This window comes from Python bivittatus, unplaced genomic scaffold (assembly GCF_059951505.1).
Source record: "Python bivittatus isolate LINGU-HERP-01145 unplaced genomic scaffold, Pbiv_v1 ctg000850_np1212, whole genome shotgun sequence".
NCBI classification, from domain to species: Eukaryota; Metazoa; Chordata; class Lepidosauria; order Squamata; family Pythonidae; genus Python; species Python bivittatus.
The window spans coordinates 66,594,842-66,620,738 of NW_028277112.1; the positions used below are offsets into that span (position 1 = coordinate 66,594,842).

The 25,897-nt window shown below is 44.4% G+C and overlaps 2 protein-coding genes across 7 annotated transcripts; both read left to right on the forward strand.

Moving 5' to 3' along the window:
* Positions 1 to 380: 380 nt before the first annotated feature.
* On the forward strand, positions 381 to 7,472 carry LOC148213874 (uncharacterized). 6 transcript variants are annotated; one of them, XR_015793808.1, is made up of 6 exons: positions 382 to 5,299; positions 5,411 to 5,530; positions 5,636 to 5,744; positions 5,872 to 5,934; positions 6,144 to 6,328; positions 6,582 to 7,472. XR_015793808.1 is itself a non-coding variant. In XM_088130106.1 (6 exons), the coding sequence occupies exons 2-6, from the start codon at positions 5,264 to 5,266 to the stop codon at positions 6,275 to 6,277; spliced, it is 462 nt and encodes a 153-aa protein (XP_087986232.1). In that variant the 5' UTR covers positions 382 to 1,445; positions 1,590 to 5,263; the 3' UTR covers positions 6,278 to 7,472. The 6 variants fall into 6 exon arrangements, 3 of the variants coding, with proteins under 3 accessions (XP_087986229.1, XP_087986232.1, XP_087986230.1); XM_088130106.1 differs by having other exon boundaries at positions 382 to 1,445; positions 1,590 to 5,299; positions 6,144 to 7,472; XR_015793806.1 differs by lacking the exon at positions 6,582 to 7,472 and having other exon boundaries at positions 381 to 792; positions 1,379 to 1,445; positions 1,590 to 1,723; positions 1,864 to 3,851; positions 4,176 to 6,281.
* A 3,205-nt stretch (positions 7,473 to 10,677) lies between these two features.
* On the forward strand, positions 10,678 to 18,508 carry LOC148213875 (uncharacterized). The gene is made up of 11 exons (XM_088130523.1): positions 10,678 to 10,701; positions 10,791 to 10,894; positions 11,100 to 11,172; positions 11,652 to 11,725; positions 13,074 to 13,137; positions 14,409 to 14,582; positions 14,681 to 14,821; positions 17,008 to 17,331; positions 17,437 to 17,545; positions 17,673 to 17,762; positions 17,934 to 18,508. Exons 1-11 carry the CDS (start codon positions 10,678 to 10,680, stop codon positions 18,116 to 18,118), a joined length of 1,362 nt encoding a protein of 453 aa, XP_087986649.1. The 3' UTR covers positions 18,119 to 18,508.
* Positions 18,509 to 25,897: the final 7,389 nt, after the last annotated feature.

Sequence of the window (25,897 nt, forward strand, 5' to 3'; positions counted from 1 at the left end):
TCAGTCTCTCCTTCCTTCCTTCCTTCCTTCCTTCCTTCCTTCCTTCCTTCCTTCCTTCCTTCCTTCCTTCCTTCCTACCATGTTCTCTAACAGACATTGATGGGTTGTTCAAATGACAATTACATTAGTAATTGTTACTGTGTCCAACTGGTTTTCTCATTCATCCTTTTTAAATGTGTATATATCACTATTGTATTTTTAATATTTCCTATGGACATATATAAATCTTTGAATCTGTATGTCTTTTAAAGCTGTGAAATAATAATGTGAGGTTTCTAGGTACTTCTAGCAGGAGAAAATATATTCTTACTGAATTTAAGACGATTGAGGCCAACACTGCATTTTTACAAGGAATACAATGATTTGGAAGAGGATAGAATAAGAATTAGGGTTAGACTAAGAATTAACTACTAGTTAAGAAGGGTTTAAGTTGGTGATTTTACAAAAAGGAAGACAGGGATGGCCATGCTAATATACCACGGTACTTTATTTTCTCTTCTCTAAGCGATAACAGAATTTTGTCCAAATATAGTGATTCTGTCATTGGAAAAAATAAATTGCTTTAATACTTGTATCGCGTCACAAATTCCTGGTGTATTTAAGCCATTTCACAACAGTGACAAAAGGCCACTGAGCTGAGCGTCAAACATTTTGTTCAGTCAAGATGAAAGAGAAGTCTTGCAATATTTGCCACTACGTGAATGAATGTCATTTGCAGGTCAAGATGCAAGCCCAGCGCACGTCCGGAACCCACAACCTGGAAGATGTGGAGACCGTTCCCAATCAGGCAAGGTACTGCTCTCAGCTGAGGGAGTCTGAAGCCCCCAAGAAGAGGGCTGTAGTACTGTCTGAATAAATTAGGCTACGAGTAATGCCTGCAGAGTAATGCCTGCAGAGGGGAGGGATAGATTTCTATGGGATGCACGCATGAAGATCGAGGCCTGGGACCCGAGTCTCATTTTGGAGAGGTGCCCTATTTTTGGCTGTAGAATCATTGAAGAACTGCTACCCTTCCCTAGAGCTCACGGCGGAAAGACATTGGGTTTTTTCCACTCATTTCTTTAAAACAGTGTTTGCTGGAAGCCTTGCGAGATGGTGGCTATTGTGGATAGAAACGCTTCTCTTGTCTCTTCTCACAGTAGAGTGAAGGACCTCCGGGGAAGCTGGTGTGCTGTGGGAGTGAGACAAAATGTCACTTGACCAGTTGATGGCAAAGAGACCTGTCCAGGGAACAGAGGGGCCCTTGGCTGGATCCTGCACAGTTCTATCTGAGCTTTACTCCTCTGTCCTCCTCCAGAACGTTAGTTAGAGATAACTCCCTTTCCACAAACTGACCCTTTATCTAGGTCTAATCATCCTGTATCTCTCTGCTCAACAGCAGGTCCCCAGAAAAAAGTCTGCTAGAACCTGGGATTGGACCGAGACAGCCTCCTTGCAGTTGTTGGGTAAGGTGTGACACCCAGGGTTAAACTGAAGGCTTCCCCAGAGACGGACCTATTCCTGGAACCTCCACTTCGGCCGTCACGTGGAGGAATTGGCCTCTCGCCATCCCCTTCCATTTCCTCTTTCTTTCTCCCTTGCACATGCAGGAAGAGCTGAATAAAATCTTCCACCTGGCCTCTACCTCCTCCCTTGGAGAGAGCCAGGTCCTTCCCTCCATAGATGTCGTGGCCCAGAAGAACCTGGAACTGGCCACGTACCGCCTCTTAGAGCTCCCGTGGAGGTAGGCAGGGGTGTAGGTTCTTCCTCCCTTGAATTCCAGGCCGACCCTTCCAACATCAGGCCAACCCTTCCGTATTTCTCCCTGTGTACCTGGGATGGACAGAAGGGTCCAACGTGGTCTCCTCCTGATTTTCTTTCCAGCACCTGCGGCGAGCTGCTATGGCCCATGGTTGCCTCGCCGTACTGCAGCGGAGATATGGTCCTGTCCCTCCTCCTGGCCAAGGTGAAGGAGATCCCTTGGCCACATCAAGGAGGAGAGGAAGAGTCCAGACATCCTCTTCCTGCAGCTACGGTAGGGGTATAGCTCAAAAGGAGGTGGTCTTGTACGTGCAGACTTCAACCTCTCCCTCATGGGGTCAGCTGTGTCTGTGGGCTCCCCGCAGGCCAATGTGAAGGCACTTCTTGAATCCAGTTGGGAAGGAGCTTGGTAAGGAAAGTTTGGGTGGTGAGGTTGGCAGAGAGAGCGATTCTACCAAGAGGCAGGGTTGGCTCCATTAGCCAACTTGCCTTAGGAGCTCTCTTGGTGAGGCAGACTCTCCTTCTCTCCTCAGGCCAGAGGAATAAGGCTCATAGGGTGGATCATCCGGTCTGGGGAGCGTCCTGTGGTGCTGGGCTGGAGGCTTGGTTCCCCGACGTTCTGCTCTGCCTGGTGGATGTCATCATCAAAAGCGCCAGGCAGCAGAATACATCGGCCCATGAAGGGGACCTTTCGCCTCTAGAGTAAGCAATGGCACTGGGAAGGAGAAACCTCCTTCTCCTTCTTGGGCTTCTGAGTTCCTCCTCCTTTTCCCTTCGCACACCCAAGCAGCATTTCTGGTACGGCAGTGACTCTGTGGCCCCGCAAGGCCTCCCCTCAGATAGGCCATGGCATTGCATAGCCCCCCAGTCCAGGAAAAAAGCTCTCACACACACAGTGCTCCTAGCTTAGGCGCCTGGCTTTTCTCGTGAGGTCTGTCCATAAGCTTTAAGGAAACGGAAGAAAATGGAATCTCTGGCCTTCTTGAGGTTTCCAAATGCTGTTGGGGTGGGGTGGAGGGAGCGGTGGCCAACTGCAAGGAAGAAGAAAGGTTCCCCTAGAGCTATCTCCCCTATTTGCTGTTTTTGTGGCATTCCAGGGAAAGGAGGGAGAGAACCTGGGGAGGGAAGCTTCCCTGTGGGCATAGCACAAAGCATTTCTTCGGCCCTTAGACTATGGGATCGTGCCTTGGTGACTCTGCCCTTCTTTCCTCTGCAGGGAGACAGTTGACATCATCCAGGTGCTGCTAGCCAAGGTGGCACACCTGTTCCTGGATGAGACCAGCAGGGAGATGTTGTGCCGCCCCAGCTGCTGCCTCCATGGCGTGGCCATCTTGGTGACGTAAGTCAGAGGGCAAAGGACCCCTTTTCTCCCCAAAGAGAACCTTTCTTCTGCTCTTTAAGCCCAGCTTGGCCTGTCTGCCGACGGCTTTTTTTCAAAGGCGCCTTGCTGTGTTGCAGGGACCTCATCAAGACCTCCTCCTCTGCTACGTGCAGCCTCCAGAGACATCTGGCTTCTGTCCTGGAGAAGGAAGAGGCAAAGGAGCATTCAGCTGCATCGGTGGCCTTCTTTGTTAAGATAGGAAAATCCTCACTTTATTCTGTAGGATGCTGAGCCAAGGAGGCAATGGAAGTGGCGTGACAGGGGTGATGCATAGGAGAAAGTTAAAACTTGAATGGGGCTTTAATTCCCATTGAGAGGGTTCAAGCTGCAAAAGTGATCCCTCTTGCTTTCCCTACAGCTAAAGGAGAGCCATGTTTCTGCTGCTCCAAAGAGCAAGGCAGAAGCATCTTCCCTGGGGACCTTTTGGGCACCTTCTCCCCAGTGAAGCTGACTCCTTCTCTTTTCTTCTCCAGCCACTCACAGGCCTTCTACTTCTCTGCTCTCTTTCAGCGGCTGACTAATGACAAGAGCCAAGCCCCTGTGGAGAAGATATGAAAACTCCTAATGGCCTGGCTGGAACAGCCTAGCCTGACCGTTCGCCAGCTGACCAAGATGGGTCTTCTCCATCTGTGCAGTAGCCACGTGTAGCTTCCAGAGACATCTGCCTTCTGTCTTGGAGAAGGAAGAGGCAAAGGAGCATTCAGTTGCAGCTGTGGCCTTCTTTGTTCAGGTAGGAAAATCCCCACTTTATTCTGTAGGATTCTGACCCAAAGGGGCAATGGGAGTTGGCTGACAAGGGTGATGCGGAGGAGAAAGCCAGAGTCAGCCCCGGCCACCTTTAGGTCCCACTGAGAAGGATGTAGATCCAAAAGTGATCTCTCTTGCTTTCCCTGCAGCTAAAGGAGAGCCTAGAGGCATGTTCCTGCTTCTCCAAAGAGCAAGGGGAAGCATTTTTCCTGGCATACTTTTGGGCACCTTCTCCCCAGTGAAGCTGACTCCCTCTCTTTCCTCGTCCAGCCACTGACGGGCCTTCTACTTCTCTGCTCTCTTTCAGCTGCTGACTAACAACAAGAGCAAAGCCCCCGTGGAGAAGACCTGGAAGCTCCTAACGGCTTGACTGGAACACCCCAGCCTGACCGTTCGCCAGCTGAGTAGGAAGGGGCTTCTCCATCTGTGCGAGAACTACAAGGTGGCAAGTGGCCCTTGCCCACAGGGTATAGACAAATGCGGAGCTTCTCTACCGCAGGAGGGGATGTAACCCCTCTAGTCTAGGCAAGATCCAGTCCGAGACTTTTTCCCTCTGTGTCATGCACTTCTCAGGGAAATGAGTGGTGAGATAGATGGAAAGACAGATCATAAGGAAAAGAGCCCTCAGTTCTGACATTTCTGGGGGAGGGTGGGGACCGCCACGAGGAACTGTTGTGCTCCTCCTCCTTACACCACTCTCAATTTGAGGAGGAGACACGTCCCATGAGGTCCTGGTTCTGAAAGTGTCACCTTTCCACCAATCTCCTTCAGTTCATTGGATGCTGCCCAAGCAGGTGGGGAGGTGGTGTATCTTCCTTTTACTCAGTCTTGGAGCGGTGACGGCTTGCTGCTGTCACATTCCCTCTTCAGTTTGGTCTTGCTCATTTAAGAAGACATTGCTAGCTAAGATCCCCAGCGGTGATCAGAAAAGGGCAGGGTTGTCATCTGTCTTTCACTGGGGGAAAGTCTTTCAGATCTCCCATTTTCTCTGCAGATTATGAGCCCCGAGGAGCTCTGCCAGGCAGTCCTGAGTGGGCTCGGCAGTTCCAGTCCTGCCATCACCTTGGAGTTCTTGGGCTTGGCCAAGCAGCTCGGCCTCCAGACAGTGGAGGATGTCTGGACTCCCCTGAATGCCTCCTTGGCTGCCCAGTACCACTCGCTCTTCCACCACGTGAGTCCTCAGCTTCTCCTTCCTTGGGAGGGGAGGAGAAAGTCAATGGAAACCTTAACTGCCAGGCTACAGGAGATCCTTTTCCTTTTCCTTTTCCTTTTCTTTTTCCTTTGTAAGAGGCGGCAATTATCCGATCGGCAGCCCTGAAACAGATCTGGCCTCTTCCGCAGCACTGGAAAGATCTCGAGGGGACAACCACCATCCACACCTTCGTGGCAGTGTTGATGCACGTGGACGACGTTGAGGAGAAGGTGGCAGAGGTGAGGGCAGAGCTCGCTTGGGCAAAGAGGGTTGCACCTTGGCTACCTGACTGACTGAAGGAAAACAGGAGAAGAACGGAATCAGCTTTTTTCTCTTTTTTTCTTTTGCAGGCAGCAAAGGATACTGTGCGGTACCTGGCTGAAGCTCTCCACTGGCACCTCAGGGGCACCCTCCTGGCGAGGGGGACGCACACCCTGCAGGAGCTACTCCATCAGATCGCCAAGAGCCTGGTAGGAGCTCTTCTCTGGCTTCCATTCCCCTCTAGGGGTGAGAGGCAGGGGTGGCGTATGGACCACTTGGGGATCTCCCACCTGTCTTTCTGCCTCTTCTCCTAGATTCGGTTCGCCATGTCAGAGGGGCTGTTGGAGCTGGAAGTGTTCACCTGCCTTTTGTACTGTAAGAGCAAGCAGGCTTCAGTGAGGAGAACAGCTGCTATGTTCATTGGTAACGGAGCTTCTTGTTTCCCCTGGGATGAAAGCCGCAGGCCATTCTGGGTTTACGGATGCATTCAGTTGAGAAGTCAGCTTTCAAAGGGTCGGTGGTGTATTTTTCTCCCTCCTTTCCTCTATAGGTCACCTGCTTCATCAGAACGGCAGCCTCGTCACTGGAGGGATGGTTCCCATCTACCTTGCTTGTAAGCAATGCCTGCACAAAGTGAAAAGAGGAACAGCTTTGGGTTAGCAGTGTAGAGAAGGAAGGAAGGAAGGAAGGAAGGAAGGAAGGAAGGAAGGAAGGAAGGAAGGAAGGAAGGAAGGAAGGAAGGAAGGAAGGAAGGAAGGAAGGAAGGAAGGAGTTATATACAGGATGCATTTTGAAACTCTGGTCTAATGTTTATTTTTGCAGATGTGCACAGGTTGCTTGGGGAGCAGGACCCTGGAGTCAGGCAAGTCCCCTATTTTACGAAAGGTTTGGTGGAAAAAGGCTTCTCCCTCCAGATGGGCTGGTGGCTGCCCTCCGGCACTTGGTGGCAAGCTTAAGGCAGCAACGATACCCCCCTGAGTATGAAGGCCTTTCCACCTGCTGGACTGGTGAGGGAAGCTGGGGAACAAGTGCCTCAGGTGTAGGATGGAGGCTAATGGAGGGGAAGCAGGGGAAGAGGGCCAGGAGTTTCCTCTGATGGGAGGGGACTCACCATGGCCTGAGTCACTTTGTTCAGGTGGGGGCCGAAAGCAGAGGACCTTCCCAGGAAGGGAGGAATGTCCACTGATGGGCTTCCTACCAGCTAAGGTTGAAGCCAGGCTTGTGAGCAGAGAAACCGATTGCCTGATCTCCCTTTTTTAGGAATTCCAGCTCTTCCTCCCGCAGCAGAGAACATCTTGCAGCACCGCAGAGAAAGACCGCTAGGGTGCCATACCATCCCCTTGCTACGGATAAAAGTCAGTCGCCGGTTGACGGGGCTGGGAAGGAATTTCACCCATAATGTGCCGTGAGTCTCGGCCCGTGGGGTTTTTGCCTTCCCGTAGCAACGTTTGCCGTAGGTTGGCTCTTTACCTGTTAAAATAGTTCAATAAATAGTGAAATGGTACTTTTAACAGTGTTTGCTCCATTCTGTTTCTTCATCGGTCTGCCTCTGAACAAAGAACAAAAATGTTGTGAAAATCAGCAAGAACATTGGTGTTAAAATACTGCTAAGAGTGAAGAAGGAAGAGAAATCAGTGCTGCTCTCTACGTCAGTCCATTGGGAGGCAGGTCTGGAGCTGAGGAGCAAATCCACCCGCATTGGGAAGTAAGTCCTATTCCTCCCTTCCCAGGGGAGAGGATGAATTGCGCAGGTCCATATCAGAAGACCCCGGCATCACTTCCTCTAGCTCTGCACACACGGAGCCCTTCCTCCCTCTCTCACCTTCAAGCACCTTTCATTCCTGCCTGTTGTTGGGACGGTTCGGAAAGGAGAGGGGGACAGGCCAGAGCCGGCAAAGGACTGGAGACCCCACGCACCAGGCTCTGAGTCATGGAGAAGAGAGGGCGGCAGCTTTTGTCCTCTGCCTGAAAGAACGACATCCTTTTGAATGCTCCTGTCTGATACGGCAGCAGTGCTGCATTCCCCAGCATCCAGAGAAAGAAAAGTGGGTCCTACCTAATTAACATCTCCCAGCAAAAGAACAGCAGCTTTCTGGCATTAGGCCTCCCTAATGTCAGAAAGTTGCTCACAAGAAAAGCTGGAGCAACAGACTTTTGAGCACGGAGGGAGGGAGGGAGTGAACACTTTTTAAAAACCTTAGCTCTGTTGTAACACAGAAAGCAGTCCAAAGAATCTCAGAAGAAGGGTCCTTTTCATGTCTTACAGAATTTATTCTGATCAAGCCTACTCCCAAACTTCCAGGAACAGAGATGTTCTAAGTAGCAATTTTCCTCCCTTTGGGGCATCATATATATTTGGGGGGACATACGTATATATTTTTCTTTTCTCCTGGTTTGGGATTGTGTGAGAGGGTTGTCTCTCAATCGATCAGTCCACAGTTTTTAATCTTTTCCCAGCGTTGAGTCCCCCTCCCTCCACCTTTCTGGAAGTCTTCGATTCTTATTTCCTTGTGGGCTCCACAAATTCACTTCTTTTCCCACCAACTCCTACTACTCTGCATCAAGTTTCTTTATCTCCAAACTCTCCTGCCTTCTTCCTGTTACATTCCTTGTCATAGGATCTATTCAACTATCTGGCGGTAACATTGTGGAGTGGTTCAAGTTTCCAAACTCTCTTTTTGCATAGCTAGTTTAGACACGCTGACCAGCTTGACTCATCTCCACACTTTCAATCATTGTAGATTTTTTAAAGTACGATGTAGGAAAAGATACTAGAAGTTCTTAAGTAAATAGACAGGGCAGAAGTTCAATTAAAGGATCAATGGACTAATCATCTGCTCCTGGTTATTTTTTGAAAATGACCGCCTCACAGAGTACATATGTTGCATGTGGAAATTCCTGTGTACAAATCTGAACATCTCCATTTCAAAAAAAAGGATCTCTGGTGCAACGTTAGGCAAGTTCTTCCAGAGCTCCAAAACTTGGCTCATTGATTCCTTTTAATGCACAGAATGGTGGGGAAGAGATTCTAAAAAACAAGAAATGGGAGTGCTATTCTATAATTGGACCGTCAGGGTTGTTTCTGTGGCTCTTCACTCCTGGTGCTTTATCTGGCAGAAGGCAAAGTTAGCCCAGGAGGTGATAGGGAACCTCTTCAGGAGTCAGAAAGAAGGAAGCATCTTTACCAGGTTGCCTGATGATGCCCCCTAGGGCAGCCATTTGGGGAATGAGAAACATCCTGCTCTGGCAGCCATCTTGCAAGCGTGCCTGTCACGTGCTCTCAGAACAATGGATTCCCTCTTTTAGCTTAGCATGCACTAGCATGTGCACTAGCATCTCCTACTGCAGACTGCGAGAATTATTCGGAATAAGAGCTGAAGCAGAATTGCTGAAGGAAAGAGATGAGCTTTCCAAGGAAGTATAGTAAATTCATCTAAGCATTACGATCAGTCAAGATAGGTTTCTGAACAAAGCCTGACCTAGCACCCTGATTTATGGTTTTGATGATTACACAGAAGAGATGAGAGAAAGAAGAGAGCTGTGTTGTAACCACAGAGTAAGAGATAAATTTATAATTGCACTTAGAAGTGCTGTAAAGAAGATCAGAAGCTATTTCTTCGTATCGTTTTTCTTTCTTTTCTATTTTTCTTCTACTTTTTTCCTTTCTTGCACTTTTAGCTTTCTCTCTGATTTCTTTCTTCTTTTCTTTTTCTCACTTTATATTAATTTCTACTAGTTTTTATCTACTTTTAAAAAAATCTTTCATACAATTATACCAAAAGAAAAAAAAAAAGCACTACTTCCACTAGAACCCAGAGGGTGGGCGGGATAGAAAGAGCTTTCTGTCCCTCCTACTATCTGTAGTAATCTATGGCCTCCAAAGATCCCTTTTCCTGCATTTTGCCTGAGCAATTTTAAGCTGCCTTCTGCCAACCGCCTTGCAAACACTGGGCTGACCCTCCCTCCGTCCCTCTCTCCTTCCTTTTCCTGTTTTACTCTCTTTGGGCCCACTATTACTGCACAAATAAAGTATTTCTTTAAAACATAGCAGCAATGTTTTTGCTTTCTGCTTCTCTTTGCAGGATTCTTGTCAGATAGAGCTGGTGGGCCTCCCAGATGCATAGTTTCTAGCTTGTGGAAAATGTAATCAAGGCATTGTCTCACCTGATTCTGTGTGGATCTGACCTTGCCACGAATATCGAATTAGCTAACCTGCAAAAGCTGCAGCAGAAAGGCAGGCAGCCCGGATCAGGGAACTAGAAGCACCTTATGCAGGCCTGTAGAAGCAGAGGTGGAAAGCTGCCTGTCAGAGGTGGCTCCCTCATTCATGGTGCCATACAAGGTTTGGAAAGAGGTTTGGTGCTCCTTCAGATCCCTCCGGTTCACAGCTTTAATGTGGAAATGGGCTGTGTTTTTCTGCCTCAAGAAACCCACGTGCGTCTTTCATGCCTGCAAATTGATAAAAATTTGGGTTGGGAGGAGTTTCAGCTCCAGTACAGTCGCCTGAAGACTGGTGTAGGCGATCCTTGGGGCCGGAGACACGTGTTCAGGATTGAAAGAACATGTTGGGTACATTCCCAAAATGAAGGCCATGGGAAACTTGCCCATTCACTCGGTGTAGCATAGGAATCCCTCAGGCTCGCTTACCAGTAGATGAATGACCCCGCATAGTTCCCAGGATTGCTTTTATAGCCGCTGTGGGAACTCTGAAGAGCGCACAGACGCTGTGGGAAATTGATAGGCCACTACTGGTTGGTATTTGGATTGCTAGCAGGCCAGCTTCCTATGATTTGATGACAGGCATCTATGTCTCTGAAAAGGAGGCAGGTGGGGCCTTGATTCGGGTTCGAAACAGCCAGCAAAAAAAAGGGAAACTCTCCTCTGAGGGGACAGGACTTGAACCTGCTAAGCGGTGGGCAGCAGATCCCAGGCCGTGCTGGCCCGAAGGGGAAAGGAAGGTCAAAGTGCCCAAGAGGCCCAGGAGAGAAGCAAGGCGGCATCTCTGGCCCCTCTCTGTCCTTTGCGCCACACGTGATTGTGCTTTTGCGCTGCTCACAAACAGACAGCTTCCCACACGAAAGGCAGAGGCCAAAGCCACCAAGAGAAACCACTCCTGGGCCAGAGAGAGCCGCCATCCTTGTGTGGGCTCAAAAAGTGGCCGTTGGGGATGTTTCCCCGGTTGCCAAGGGAACGTGGTTCCGAGCCCCCCTGCAAAGGCAGGGCCCGGGCTGCTCACTGTCTTTCTGGACTTGCCTGCTGGCTGGCGGACGCTCCTCTGGGCGCCTTCTGCTGGTGGGCTGTCTTCGTGCCGTCTAGCTCTTTTGTAGCTTTTCTGCAGGGCGATCGAGCCTCTGCTATGGCGGTACGAACAATGTTCAGAGTAAGTGTAGTCCTCTCGCCTCCAAGTAACCGGGGGCGGGGAGGAGAAAGTCACGGGCCCCGATTCTCAGTTCTCTCTCCCTGACTCAGGTCTCTTTCTCTGCTTCCCTCTCCTCACGGAACATCTTGAAGAGCCGCCCATGTTCCTGCTTGGTGGGCAGCATGGTGGAAGAGCTTCCTGTGCCACCTGCCAGGTACCAAGGTCTTCTCCCAACCCCTGAACTTGGTGGGGTGCCAGTGAAAGGTGGCAACAGTCTGTAGGACCCCCCCCTCCAGGCTGCTTCCTGTCCACAAGGGGTTGCAGGGGAAAAAAGACGCCAGGTGGACTGGCTGGTGTTGGAAGGGGGAGGCTGAACTAGCTGGATGTTCTTCTACATCTCCCCTTCTTCCCCCGGTCAGGACCCAGGAGGCACAGAGAGACCTTGAGGAGCAGGAGAGCTCTTATGATGGGGATGCCTCTTCTACCTCAGGGGTAAGAAAGGTTTGGCAACATGGCTGGTGGGACTTCATGCCTCAAGTTCAGGGGGGTGGTTCCTGGGTCCGTTAGACATCCGATCCCCCTGGCCTGCCATCTGGAAAGGGCATCCGAGCTGCCAGAAGTCAGGTCACAGCTGATGGAGGGACATCCAGTGATGAAAGGGTGATCGAGGAAGGGGCTGAGTGCCTAAGCGTCCCTATTTTCCTGACCCCGTCCAAGGCAAAAGGAGAGAGGGATGCGTCTTCCAAATGCCTGAAGAGTCTTTGGGAAAGGGTTGCCAAACACCTGGCCTTGGGCATAGCATGTTTTGAGAACGGCTGCTCCTTATTCTGGAAACAATGTCCCCTTAACGTTAAGGCTTCTGAAGGCGCTCTTGCTAGGGGGCTGAACCTTGTGCCCTAGGCCTTAGCCATCCTATTGGGATGTAGAGAGCTTTGGATTTATGTCTTAATACGAATACATGTCATTTGCAGGATTCAGTGGAAGCCCAGGGAACCTCCAGGACCCACAGCCTGGAAGATGTGGAGATCGTTCCCGATTGGGCAAGGTATCTGTGTAATGAATTTAAGCCTTCTATATATATAATCCTATAGCCATAGAACAGCCATGTTTACCCTATTCATGAACTTTACTAGGAAACTCACGTTGCTGGTATGAAGGAATGTTGGAATGTACGCGAGATACCTTGTATGAATGAGTTCTCAACAATGACAGGGCTGGAATGCTGGTGGGTGTAAGGAATAAAGTGACACATCATAAATTTATAAGATAACGGGACGAGAGGTACCATTGTAACAAGTCACCCAACGTACCGAATATGAAATGTTCCTGGCATGTACCGTACCTGGACGACCTGGATGGAGATGACCTGGATGAATTCTAAGTAAACAAGTTGGGTATAAAAGAAAGGATGGAAACCATACCCACCTGGAAGTGCGAGATGACTCTTGTTGGAGCAGGGGACGCCCTGAGTCTGATTCCCAGCCCACTCTAGCACAGCTTGATCAACTGTGTTGAGAGTGTATGTAAGTATTCTGTGTGAATGTGTAGCCTAGTTGGGCAAGAATATTTACAGCAACTTGGATAGCCTAGTTGGGCAATTGTTTATTGATACACTGTTGCTAGCCTTGTTGGGCATCTATTTTATTGTAATATTACAGGAAACTAAAGAAATTACATGTATTAATCAACATTGATTGAACATTGATTAAGCACTTGCTTTGCTTTCTGTGGGGATAACACAAGAATAAAAGAACTAATTTGGAACTCTACTTTGAGTGGATTCAATCAATCATTGATGATTACCTCTGAGGGATTCTGCAGCCCCCAAGAAGACGGGATTCTGCAGCCCCCAAGAAGACGGCAGTAGTACCCTCTCGGATTAAAAAGGGCATGAGAAACGTCTGCACAGAAAGATTTCTGTTGGATGCATGCTCAGCCCCTGGACAGGAAGCTTCTCTCTTTTCTCTTTAATCAATGGGATGGGGGGCCATTTGGGGCCAAAGGGGGACCAGATAATGAAGGCCTCTGAGCATGGAGTGCATGCTTAAAGCACAGTAAAGTAAGCAAGCTTCTGATAACTTAAAATGACACAGCACAAAAGGAAAAGGGAGAAGTGAGAAAAGGAAAACAAAATCCCTTCATCGAATCCTCCATCCCAGCCAGTCGCAAGGGCTACTGCTTGGCTGACTGGGGAGAGGCCTAAGACTCTGAGTCATCTTCTTAGGGAGATTCACCTCCTTTCCTTTTCCAACCTGCTTCTGATAAATGGGAGAAAACTCAGGTCAAGGCCCTTGGCCGGCCAGCTGACATGCTTCCTAGAGCATGTGTGTGGCCACTCTTGTAAGAGGACCCATGGCTAGTTTTGACCTTTCGGCCTTTCAATCTCTCCCCAGTTCTCAGGAACTGGAGCTGCAGAGGCAGAGGCTCTACACGACAGAGGAGGTCTCCATTCGTTCGGTAAGTCGTGACCAGCTGGGAAGGGCCCTTTGCCGCTGACTGGTGGCCTAAATGGATGTGACCCCTTGCCCACACCTTTCCTTTTTCTGCTTCCGGGCAGGGCTTTAACAGGAAAAGAGTGGAAAGCCTATTTTTCTGGGGAATGGGTGGGGCAGGAGTGGGGGTTCTTTTAACTCAAGGGATGCATAAAGCAACAGAAGACCTGTTCCGGTCAGGCGCCCTGCCTTCGATAGTCCTTCATTCCAGAGTCCCCAGGTTCAATGGATGTAGCAATTCGGAGTCTCCTTTCCCTTTGTGGCCACAGAGGAGTCATTGTCATTCACAGGATTCCACCAAAGGCGGCGAAGACCACACCGGCGACCTCAGTGCCCTGAAGGAGGAGGCCTGGGACCCGAGTCTCATTTTGGAGAGGTGCCTACTTTTGGCTGTACAATCCTTGAGGAACTGTCACCCCTTGCCCAGGACTCATGGCAGAAAGACATTAGGTCTTTTCCGCTCATTTATTTAAAACAGCGCCTGGTAGAAACCTTGCAAGGTGGTGGCTATTGTGGATAGAAACACGTCTCTTCTCTCTCCTGACAGTAGAGTGGAGGACCTCTGGGGAAGCTTAGCCATCCTATTGGGATGCAGAGAGCTTTGGATATATGTCTTAATACGAATACATGTCATTTACAGGATTCAATGGAAGTCCAGGGAACCTCCAGGACCCACAGCTTGGGAGATGTGGGGATCATTCCCAGTAGGACAACGTGAATTGATTGGGCAAATCTCAGCTGAAGGATTCTGACATCCCTGAGAAGACAGCTGCAGTACCGTCCCGGAATAAAATGACAGTCTTCTTGGATGACTTGGTGATAAATGACTTGGTGAAATAGATGGAAAGACTAAAGGAAAATGGCCCTCAGTTCTGACATTTCTGGGAGAGGGTGGGGACCGCCACGAGCAACTGTTGTGCTCCTCCTCCTTACACCACTCTCAATTTGAGGAGGAGACACGTCCCAGGAGGTCCTGGTGCTGAAAGTGTCATCTTTCCCCCAATCTTCTTCCATTCATTGGATGCTGCCCAAGCAGGTGGGGAGGTGGCATATCTTCCTTTTACTCAGTCTTGGGATGGTGACGGCTTGCTACTGTCACATTCCATCTTCACTATGTTCTTGCTCGGTTAAGAGGAGATTGCTAGCTAAGATCCACAGTGGTGATCAGAAAAGGGCAGGTTGGTCATCTCTCTTTCACTGGCGGAAAGTTTTCCAGATCTCCTGTTCTCCCTGCAGATTATGAGCCCCGAGCTCTGCCAGGCAGTCCTGAGTGGGCTCAGCAGTTCCAGCCCTGCCATCACCTTGGAGTTCTTGGGCTTGGAGGAGCAGCTCGGCCTCGAGACACGGGAGGATGTCTGGACTCCCCTGAATGCCTCCTTGGCTGCCCAGTACCGCTCGCTCTTCCACCACGTGAGTCCTCAGCTTCTCCTTCCTTGGGAGGGGAGGAGAAATCAATGGAAACCTTAACTGCCAGGCTACAGGAGACCATTTTCCTTGGTCCTTTGTAGGAGGCGGCAATTATCCGATGGGCAGCCATGAAACAGATCTGGTCTCTTCTGCAGCACAGGAAAGAACTCGAGCGGACAGCCACCATCCACAACCTCATTCCCGTGCTGATGGACATGGAAGATGTTGAGGAGGTGGCAAAGGTGAGGGCCCCACTTGTTTGGGAAAAGAGGGCTGCAGCTTGGCTACCTGACTCACTCAAAGGAAACAGTAGAAGAACGGAATCAGCTTTTTTCTCTTCTCTTCTTTTTTTTTTTTTTTTTATAATGTTTTTTTTATTTTTACAACAAACACAAAACAAACATGAACAAACAAAAACATAAAAAGGCATAAAAAAGCATCTTCCATTTTATACCGTGTGTCAACCAGTTAAACTCGTTGGTGCCCCTTTCATAATCTTAAATTCTCATATCATCTATTCAAAAATATACTTGTATACTTATCAATTAACAATTATTAATCATTCATAGCTAATCTATAAAATCATATATTACAAAAAATTTTAACTTTCAATAGGATTAGTAATACATCTCCATCTATCTATTATATGTGTATATATATAATAATTAATATCAAATTTCTATTATAAAATTTCCTAATCTATTACATTACTATATTTTCTCATCTAATCATTAATAAAAACAAATCCCGTGTCATATAAAATTGCTTATCTTCTTACTCTAATTTCAAATCTCAATTTAACTCATCTCTGCACATTCCATAATTTTGAATAACTTCCTCCTGCATAAGTACTTTTTAATTTTTCCAATTCTTAAGAGTTACAATTCTAACCAATATCAGTTACAGTATCAATTACAATTCTAACCAAGTTACAGTTCTAACCAGATTTCACTACATGTTATACAATTTTTAACTATATATCTCAGATTTATACTTTATTCCAGCGCTTGCATAATTTTGAGTTCACCCTTTTCATTCAATGTCCCAAAATATCTGGCTGTTCTTCCTTTTTTCTATATTATTGGATAAGAGAAAGCAATAATAAGTGTCCTTTTGAACATTCTGCTTTTGGAAGCTTCTGTCAGTTCCATCATTGTTGTATTCCCCTGATTTTCTCTTTAAACATCTGCAATAGTTTCTTTCAATATTGTTTTACTTCTTCTTTTTGTACATTCTCTTAGTACGATTTTCCATTATAATCTTGTATAATCTTTTTCTCACCCTCAGTGCCAAGAACAAATCTGTCTCTCTTCATTTATCAGTTGATTAACCCTTTTAATTCTCAGTTTATAGGCCTCACAATAATTCCGTTTAATGTTTCTGATTTCTTGTACTATTTCTTCCTTTTCCAATGATCCCGTTTTATGTTTAATTAAGTCCATTTTAGCTTTAATATCTTTTTTTTTTTTTTTTTTTTTGAGAATTTCTGCAGCTCTTCTTCCAATTTTTTATAGTCATCCTCAATAGTTTAAAGATCTTTTTCTGCATTGTGTTTCTCGTATAGTCTATTATCTTGATAAACCTTCATTGAGTCAAAGGATTCTTTATCTTTGTTCTTGCCAAAAATAAGAGAAAAAAAGAAGCAAAAGGAGAGAAAAAAAAAAGAAGGAAAAATAAAAAGAAAAGGAAAAGAAGGAAAAGGCTAAGCCTCTTTAAAAAAAAAAATCCATCTGGGGGAATAGAAAGCAAAGCAGAGCTTCTAGCAGAAAAAGAGCTACTGCCACTAATCAAGGCTCTTGTGACTGGCTCAAACTTTCCATCTTAATGTTTTCAAAGTCGCTTTCAACTCCACTTTCTTGTTTATAGTTACGGATGGCACCTGTATAAACATGCACATCCCACTATCTTTTTAGAAAGCACAGGGTCTTTGAGCGTGCGTCACAATGAAAAAAAAAAGCACTAATTCGCGCCTCTAAATGGCAGTGCAACTTTCTTTCATTTACTTTCTCTTAACTCCACTTTCCCCATTTCAAAGTCAAAAAGATATAAATTTCTTATAACAATAAAAAAATCTTAGTAAAAAAAAAGGCTTAAAATAAAAAGTTATTGAGTATTAAAAAGAGAAAGCCAATCCAGTTAAAAATATATTTTTTTTAAAAGAAAAACATCTTGTCAATTCCACTAAAAAGGGAAAGTTGAAAAGAAAAATTTTCTCCCCCTTCTTTTTTTTAATAGGGTTCAATCTCGCCGCTTAATCCACTTTTCTTCACTTTTAAAAATCTCTTTAAGTTACTTAAGGTGTTCTCTAAGAATAGTTGAATAGTAAAAGTCCATCTCACCCAGTTGACACCCTTCTCTTCCATCTTCCTTTGGAGCTGTCCCGGCTTTCGCAGCCATTTTTGGCTGCCTCTCCTCCACCGGCTTCAAGAGCTTCTCCCCGGATCGATCTGGGACTTGCGGCGTCCCTGAGATCCGCGGGACGCGCCCTTTGCGTTCGCCATCTCTACGGGACGGCTTAGGTCCATCGGGACCGTCCGGGCGAGGAGATATCGGCTGCCATCCTGGGAGCCCAGGATCGCCCGCCGTATCGCCGCGACGCCAGCTCCGCCCTCCCTCTTCTCTTCTTTTGAAGGCAGCAAAGGAGACTCTGCGGCAACTGGCTGAAGCTCTCCGGTGGCACCTTGGGGGCAACCTCCTGGTGAGGGGGACTTACAGTCTGCAGGAGCTGTTCCATCAGATCGCCAAGCACCTGGTAGGAGCCCTTCTCTGGCTTCCATTCCCCTCTAGGGGTGAGATGCAGGGGTGCCATATGGACCACTTGGTGATCTCCCACCTGCCTTTCTGCCTCTTCTCCTAGATTCGGTTCGCCATGTCAGAGGGGCAGTTGGAGCTGGAAGTGTTCACCTTCCTTTCGTACTGTAAGAGCAAGCAGGCTTCAGTGAGGAGAACGGCTGCTATGTTCGTTGGTAACAGAACTTCTTGTTTCCCCTGGGATGAAAGCCGCAGGCCATTCTGCGATTATGGCTGCATTCAGTTGAGAAGTCACCTTTGAAAGTGTCAATGATGTGTTTTTCTCCCTCCTTTCCTCTTTAGGTCACCTGCTGCACCTGAACGGCAGCCTCCACACTGGAGGGACGGTTCCCATCTACCTCACTGGAGGGACGGTTCCCATCAACCTTGCTTGTAAGCAATGCCTGTGCAAAGTGAAAAGAGGAACAGCTTTGGGTTAGCAGTGCAGGGAGGGAGGGAGGGAGGGAGGGAAGGAAGGAAGGAAGGAAGGAAGGGAGGGAGGGAGGGAGGGAGGGAGGGTGCATGTTTCATTTTGAAGTGCTGATCTAATGTTTATCTTTGCAGATATGGATAGGTTGCTTGGGGACCAGGACCTTGCAGTCAGGCGAGTCGCCTGTCAGTTGAAAGGTTTGGGGGACAAAGCCTTCTCCCTCCATGCTCAAGACGGACTGGTGGCTGCCCTCCGGCGCTTGGCAGCAAGCTGTAGGCGGCCATGGTACCCCCCGGAGTATGAAGGCCTTTCCGCCTGATGGACCGGTGAGGGAATCTGGGCAAGAACTGGAGGCGAATGGAGGGAAAGCCGGGGAAGGGGACCCGGGGTTTCCTCTGACGGGAGGGGACTTGCCGAGGCCTGAGTCAACCTTGTTAGGGTGGGGGCCAACAGCAAAGGGCCTTCCCAGGAAGGGAGGAATGTCCATTGATGGGCTTCCTCCCAATTCAGGTTGAGGCAAGGCTTGCGAGCAGAGACACTGATTGCCTGATATCTCTGTGTCTTTGCAGGAATTCCAGCTCTTCCTCCCGCAGCAGAGAACATCTTGCGGCCCCACAGAGAAAGACCCCGAGGGTGCCCTACCATCCCCTTGCTATGGACAAAAGTCAGTCGCCGGTTGACGGGACTGGGAAGGAATTTTACCCATAATGTGCCGTTAGCTCGGCCCATGGGGTTTGCCTTCCCCGTAGCAACATTCACCCTAGGTTGGCTGTTTACCTGTTAACATTGCTCAATAAATAGTGGAATGGTACCTTTAACTGTCTTTGCTCCATTCTGTTTCTTCATCTGTCTGCGTCAGATGAAAGAGTAAAAATGTAAAAATCAGCAAGAACATTGGTGTTGAAATTCTGCTAAGAGTGGGGAAGAAAGAGAGATCAGTGCTGCTCTCTGTGTCAGCCCATCGGGGGGGCAGGTGTGGAGCCGAAGAGCAAATCCCCCCGCCTTGGGACAGAAAGTCCCAAGTGGAGAGAGTGGACCATATCAGGCAGGTTCATATCAGAAGAGCCAGGGATCATATTGTTCAGGTCTTCTCACACAGACCCTTTTCTCCCTCTCTGTCACCTGAGATCGTTTTGTTCCCCCTTATTGGAATTATTATTTTTAAAGAAGTATTTTCGTTTGGTGGAATTGGCTTTGATCCATGTGGTAGACACACATGTGAGTTCCTGCACCCTTTTTTTTTTTTTTAATATATTTTTTTTATTTTTTACAACAAACACATACAAACAATAACATAAAAAACATTAAAAAAAAAAACCATCTTCCACTTTAAACCGTGTGTCAGCCAGTTACCAATCATTTGTGCCATCCTTTCATAGTCTTCACTCATCATTTATATAAAATCTCATGTCATCTATCTAACATATATTTATATATTTATCAATTATCAATTATTATTCATTTGTTACTAGTCTATAACATCAGCTTTCATAATAAGATTTATATCATTTTTATCCATTGATTATATATATATATATATATAGTAATTTACATCAGTTTGTCAAGTTTCTATTATATAATTTGCTGATCTATTACATTACTATATCTTTTCATCCAACCATTGATAAAACAGATCCCATATCATATAGAATTGTTTATCTTCTTGCTCTCTAATTTCAAATGTTAATTTACTCATCCCTGCACATTCCATAATTTTGTTAATAACTTCCTCCTGCATAGGTACTTTTTCATTTTTCCAGTTTTTAGCAAATACAATTCTAGCCGCTGTCAAAACATTTACAATCAAATATTTCAGTTCTTTACTATATGTTTCAGGTATAATTCCTAATAGAAATGTCTCTGGTTTAAAGTCTATATGTTGTTTTGTCATTTTTTCCAACCATGTGTGGATTTTAATCCAATATCTTTTAGCTTCTGGACATGTCCACCACATATGGTAATATGTACCGGGCTTCTGATGACACTTCCAACATTTATCAGACTTGTTCTTATACATTCTCGCAATCCTTGCTGGAGGTAAATGCCACCTATAAAACATCTTATACAAGTTTTCTTTATATGCAGTTGACATTGTCATTTTATAGTTTTGAGACCATAGTTTTTGCCACTTCTCTAAATCAATTCCATATCCAAAATTTTTCCCCCATGCAATCATTGTATCTTTAACCTGTTCTTCCTCCATCTTAAATTCTAGTAAATGTCCATAAAGTTTTTTAATCACCTTTTCATCAGTGCCCATCAAAATTTTATCTAAAACAGTCAGCTCATCATAGATACCTTCTGTTTTAAAATCTTTATCAAATCTAGATTGTATTTGCAAATATGAAAACCAGTTCATTTTTATACCTTGTTCTTCTAACGCTTGCATAGTTTTAAGTTCACCCTTTTCATTCAATATCTCAGTATATCTAACTGTTTGTTCCTTTTTATATGTTATTGGATAAGAAAAAGCTTCAATAGTGGATATCCATCGTGGAACTTTTAAATAATATTGTCTTCTTATCTTCTCCCAGTTTAAAAACAATGCCTCTCGAATATAGTGCCTTCTAAAGTAGCCCTGTGTTTTCGTTCCCTTATACCATAAGAAAGCATGCCAGCCCAACAACAGGTCATGTCCCTCTAAAATCAATAGTCTATTATTTCTTAAAGTTATCCAGTCCTTTACCCACATCAGATTTGTCGCCTGATAGTATAATTCCCAGTTAGGCAAGGCAAACCCACCTCTTACTCTTGCATCTTGTAGTAATTTAAGCTTTATTCTTGCTTTTTTGCCCTGCCAGATAAATTTCAATACAATTTTATTTAAATCATCAAAAAACTCTTTCCCTAAACGAATTGGAATTGTCTGGAATAAATATAATATCCTAGGCAATATATTCATCTTAATAGTGGATATTCTCCCAGTCATTGATAATTGTAAATTCTCCCATTTTGTCAGATCTATTACAATCTGTCGTTTAAGTTTAAGATAATTATCCTCCTTCAATGTACTACATCTTGGTGTAATGTATATCCCTAGGTATTTAACCCTGTTTGTAACCTGTATTTCCAAGACTTCTTCCAATTCTTTCTTTTGCCTTGCTAGCATATTCTTTGTTAATATCTTTGTTTTGTCTTTATTTATTTTTAGTCCTGCTACTTTTCCATATTCTTCTATCTTTTCAACTAATTTAGGTGCTGTTTCCAGTGGGTCCTCTAGTATAAATACTAGGTCATCTGCAAAAGCTTGCAATTTGTACTCTTCCTTTTTAATCTTCATTCCTTTTATTTCTTTCTCTTCTCTTATATTCCTGTTCAACACTTCTAGTGTTAAGACAAACAACAAGGGCGATAGTGGACAACCTTGTCTCGTCCCTTTTGTTATGTCTATCTGTTCTGTTAAATCTCCATTTATCATGATTTTTGCAGTCTGTTTATGATATATTGTTTCAATGGCTTGGGTAAATTTTCTACCAAAGCCCATTTGTTCCAGTTGCAGTAGCATAAATCGCCAATTCACGTTGTCAAAGGCTTTTTGTGCGTCTAAAAATATCAGGGCCATTTGCTTTTCAGGGTGTGCCTCATAGTATTCCAGTGTGTCCAGAATTACTCTCATGTTGTCTTTAATTTGTCTCTTTGGCAAAAATCCGTTTTGGTCGGCATGGATAAAATTATTTAAATATCTTTTTAGTCTTTCTGCCAATATTGAAGCAAAAATTTTATAATCTGAATTTAGTAGAAATATAGGTCTATAATTTTTAACCTGTTGTGGGTCAGTGTCCTCCTTTGGTATAAGTGTAATATATGCTTCAGTCCATGTTTGGGGTATCCTCTTCTTTGTCATAACTTCATTCATAACTTCCAATAGTTGAAGGCTCAATATGTCCTGGAAGGTTTTGTAAAATTCCACTGGCAGCCCATCTGGACCCGGGGCTTTCCCGACATTCTGCTTTTTTAGAGCTTCTGTTAGTTCCATCATAGTTATATTCCCCTCTAACATTATTTCAATGTCTTTAGGTATCTGAGGTAATTTCGCTTTCTGTAAATGTTGTCTTACTTCTTCTTCTTGTACATTCTCTTGATAGTACAATTTTCCATAGTAATCTTGTATAATTTTTTTCTTGTCCTCATTACCAAAGCAGATCTGTCCTTCTTCATTTATCAATTGATTAATCCTTTTTGATTCTCTCTCTTTTCTCAGTTTATAAGCTAACCATCTACCTGGTTTATTTGCATCTTCAAAATAATTCTGTTTAGCACTTCTAATTTTTTGTGCCAGCTCCTCCTTTTCCATTAATCCCATTTTATGTTTAATTAAATCCATTTTAGCTTTAATATCTTTTTTTGCGGGGATTTCTGTAACTCTTCTTCCAATTTTTTATGGTCATCCTCCAATAGTTTAAAAGTCTTTTTCTGCGTTATGTTTCTTTTCCTTGTATAATCTATTATTAAACCTCTTGTATAAGCCTTCATTGTATCCCAAAGATTCTGTAATGATGTATCCTCTTTTTTATTTACATTAAAAAAGAAGGTAAGTTCTTTCTCTATTTTTTGTTTGAAATCTTTTTCTTTTAGTATCCTGTTATTTAAAGTCCATCTAGATCTCTTCCGTTGTCCTTTCCAGATAACTACCATTGGGTTGTGGTCGGCCCAAATACTTGTTTGTATTTCAATTTCTCGAATGTTAGCAAATAAATCCGCTGACATCCATATCATGTCAATTCTAGACCAAGATGCATGTCTGTCTGAATAAAAAGTATATTGTTTGTTTGCTGGGTTTCTTTCTCTCCAAGCATCTTTCAAGTCTATTTCTTCTGTCATTCGAAGGAAGGATTTTGGCAATGTCTTCCTAGTTCTCTTTGTCAATTTCTGTGTTTTATAGTCTAATTGATCATTCATTATTCCATTAAAATCTCCCATCATACAAATATTAACATAATCCAATTCAGCTATTTTCATATGTAATTTCCTATAAAATTTTTCTTGATTGTCATTAGGCGCATAAATTGCAATTAAAAGAGTTTTAACATTATTATCTATTATTTCAACCATCAAAATCCTTCCATCATCATCCGCATAGATTTGTTCTGCTGGCATTGTATCTCTAATATATAGGACCACACCTCTTTTTTTACATTGTGGCAAGGAAGTGAATAATTTACCCAGTTTTTTTTGCTGCAACAAATATTCGTGTTGTTTTTTGATATGTACTTCTTGCAGACAAATTATATCAAACTTTAACTTCTCTAATTTATGAAATACTTTCCTTCTTTTAATAGCCAAATTAAGTCCATTTATATTGATCGTAATCAATTTTCTTTCCTCCATGTTAGGCTTTATACGAGGGTTTAATTGCTCTAGTAGATCTTACTTCTCGTTGTTCTCTAGGAGCACCATCTCCCCCACTTTCTTCTTTTTCTTTTCCAGTTGCTGCTGCACCTTCTTCTTGAAACTCAATTAACGACTCTTCCTTTTGTGTGTCTTCTTCTTTTCCTTTAAAAAATTCTGAATAGAATAGCTCTGCTTTTTGGACTGTATCAACTCTTTGTCTTTGCTCCTGCCAAGTGAACTGAAGACCTTCTGGAATCAGCCATCTGTAGTTTACTCCTCTTCTAAGTAGCTCTTTAGTCAGGAATGAGTATTGCCTTCTTATATCTCTTACTTTTCTTGGCACCTGCTTCAGGACTACAATTTCTTTATCTTTGTACTTTAGTGTTTTCTCTCTTGCCACCTGGAGTATCTGTGCCTTAATAGTTTTTTTAGTAAATCTTATGTGTACTTCTCTTGGTAGTTTATTTCTCATTGCATATCTCGTATATACACGAAAGATTTCATCCATCCCATCCGACATCTTCTCTGTGGTTATCTCCAATGCTTCTGCCAGTATTTCTGTCATTATTTCCGCAAGGTTTTCACCTTTTCCTTCCTCTATGTTTTGAAATCTCAAATAGTATTCTGATTTATCAATTTCCCATCCTAGCAAGTCACTCCTGGCTTTTTCGACTTCACTCAGTCGAATATCAATATCTCCAATTTTCTTATCTCTTTGTGTGTCTTCATCTTCAATTTTCTTAAATCTCTCCTCATATTTTGTCATCATCTGTTGTATACTTTCATCTGTCTTTTCAATTCTATGCTCAATATTCTCCGTCCTCTTTCCAATCTTCTGAATTTCTTGCATAATTGCCTGTAATGTCACTTCCTTCTCTTTTTCATATTGTATCATTGTCTGAATTGAACGTTGTCTCCCAGGAGATGAAGAGGAAGCTACTGACGTTGATGGGATTGGGGCTGTTATTTTCTTGCTCATCTTAATGCTTAAAGCTGCAGAAAAAAGAAAAAAGGGAGAGAACAAGGCAAGAACCACAGATACTATTCCACAAAGTGGAAATGAAAAACAATAAAAAGGAGATAAAAATAAACCTGGAAATAAAAGGGAATGGAAAAGGAAAAACCTTCAGGCACTTGTCCGCCTTAATCCAATAGTATACAGTTAAAAAAAAATTAAAGGAAGGGGAAAAGAAAGCTAAATTTCTTTTCCTTTAAAAAAAAAAAAAAAAACCAAGGCTCTAGCAAGAAGTACGCTACTGCCACTAAATGTCCAAGGCTCTTGTGACTAAATCAGGCTTTCCACCTTAAACATTTTCAGAATCCACTCTCCGCTATCTTGTTTATAAATATTCAGGTGGCACCTGTATAAACAGTTTATGATGCACTTCGCTATCTTTTTAAGAGTCCTTGAGTATGAGTAAAACAAGTCACAGTAGAAAAAACAATATATATATATATATCCAAGCCTCTAGGTGGCAGTGCTACTTTCTTTCATTAGCTTTCACTTCGCTTTTCCTCTTTCCCAGCCAGAGAGAAAGGAGAGGAAAAAAAAAAGGGAAAAGAAGAGAAAAAGAAATATGCTTCTTAAAACACTAAAAAAAAAATCTTAGTCCTAATGCTTGAAATCAGAAATTATTGAGTATCAAACAGAAAAGCCAGTCCAGTTGAGTTTAAAAATGGAATAAACCACACTGTGCCAGATTCAAGTCCATAAAAAGGGAAAGTTAAATAACTAAAAAGAATTTTCCCAAAGGCTTAATCTCGCCGCTTAGTCCCACTTTTCTTCACTTTTAAAAATTCACTTTGGATTACTTAGGGTGTTCTCTAAGCAAAATTGAATAACAAAGGTCCATCTCACCCGGTTGGCACACTTTCTTCTTCCGTTTGGAGCTGTCCCGGCTTTTGCAGTCTCAATGGCTGCCACTCCGTCGCTGGTTTCAGGGCTTCTCCCGGATCAACCAGAGATTTTGCGATATCCCTGGGATCAACAGGACGTGCCCTATCTAGTCGCCGTCTCTACGGGACGGCTTAGGTCCTTCGGGACCGTCCAGCATCGGAGATATCAGCTGCGATCTTGGGAGCTCCAGATCGCACACCGTACCGCCGCGACGCCAGCTCCGCCTCCTCGCCCCCTGCACCCTTTTGAGATTCATTGTTTCGTGGAGCAGAAGTTCTGCTCTCCTATAGATTTTCCTGAGAAGGAAATATTGGATTTATATGATCAGCACTGCTTTTCTTCTATGTTATGTGGGTCGAATCCTTCTGGTCCTTATCCAGCAGTTTTCTGGAACTAAGACTTCCAGATGAGGTCTTCTCCTGCCATATTTTAGGGACCTTTTTGGCTTGGTATAAAGCCAAATTCTAAAGATAAGATTTCACTGAATATAAATATAGAAAATGGGAAGATTTCTCCTTTAAATCTTTTTCCAAAAACAGCAAGTCATGCTAAAAGAAAGAGAGAAAGTGCAGAGCAATTTCAAAGGAAATCAAAAAACGGCTTTGGAAGAGGTTGAAAAATGCTACACAAGGACCATCCAAAGAGTGCGCAGAATTAAGAATAAAAGTGAAGAAAGAAAGGGGAGGGGAGGGGAGCGGAGGGGAGGGGAGGGGGAAGAAGAAAGCTGAATTATTTTCAGGTAATGTTAAGATAGATTAGATGCTGCAGCAAGGAGTATGAATCTGAAATTAATGCATCATGACCATGATGGTTGTCTCTGACAGGGAAAAGAGACTGAACCATGAGAAATTATACGTAAATGGCAAAAAA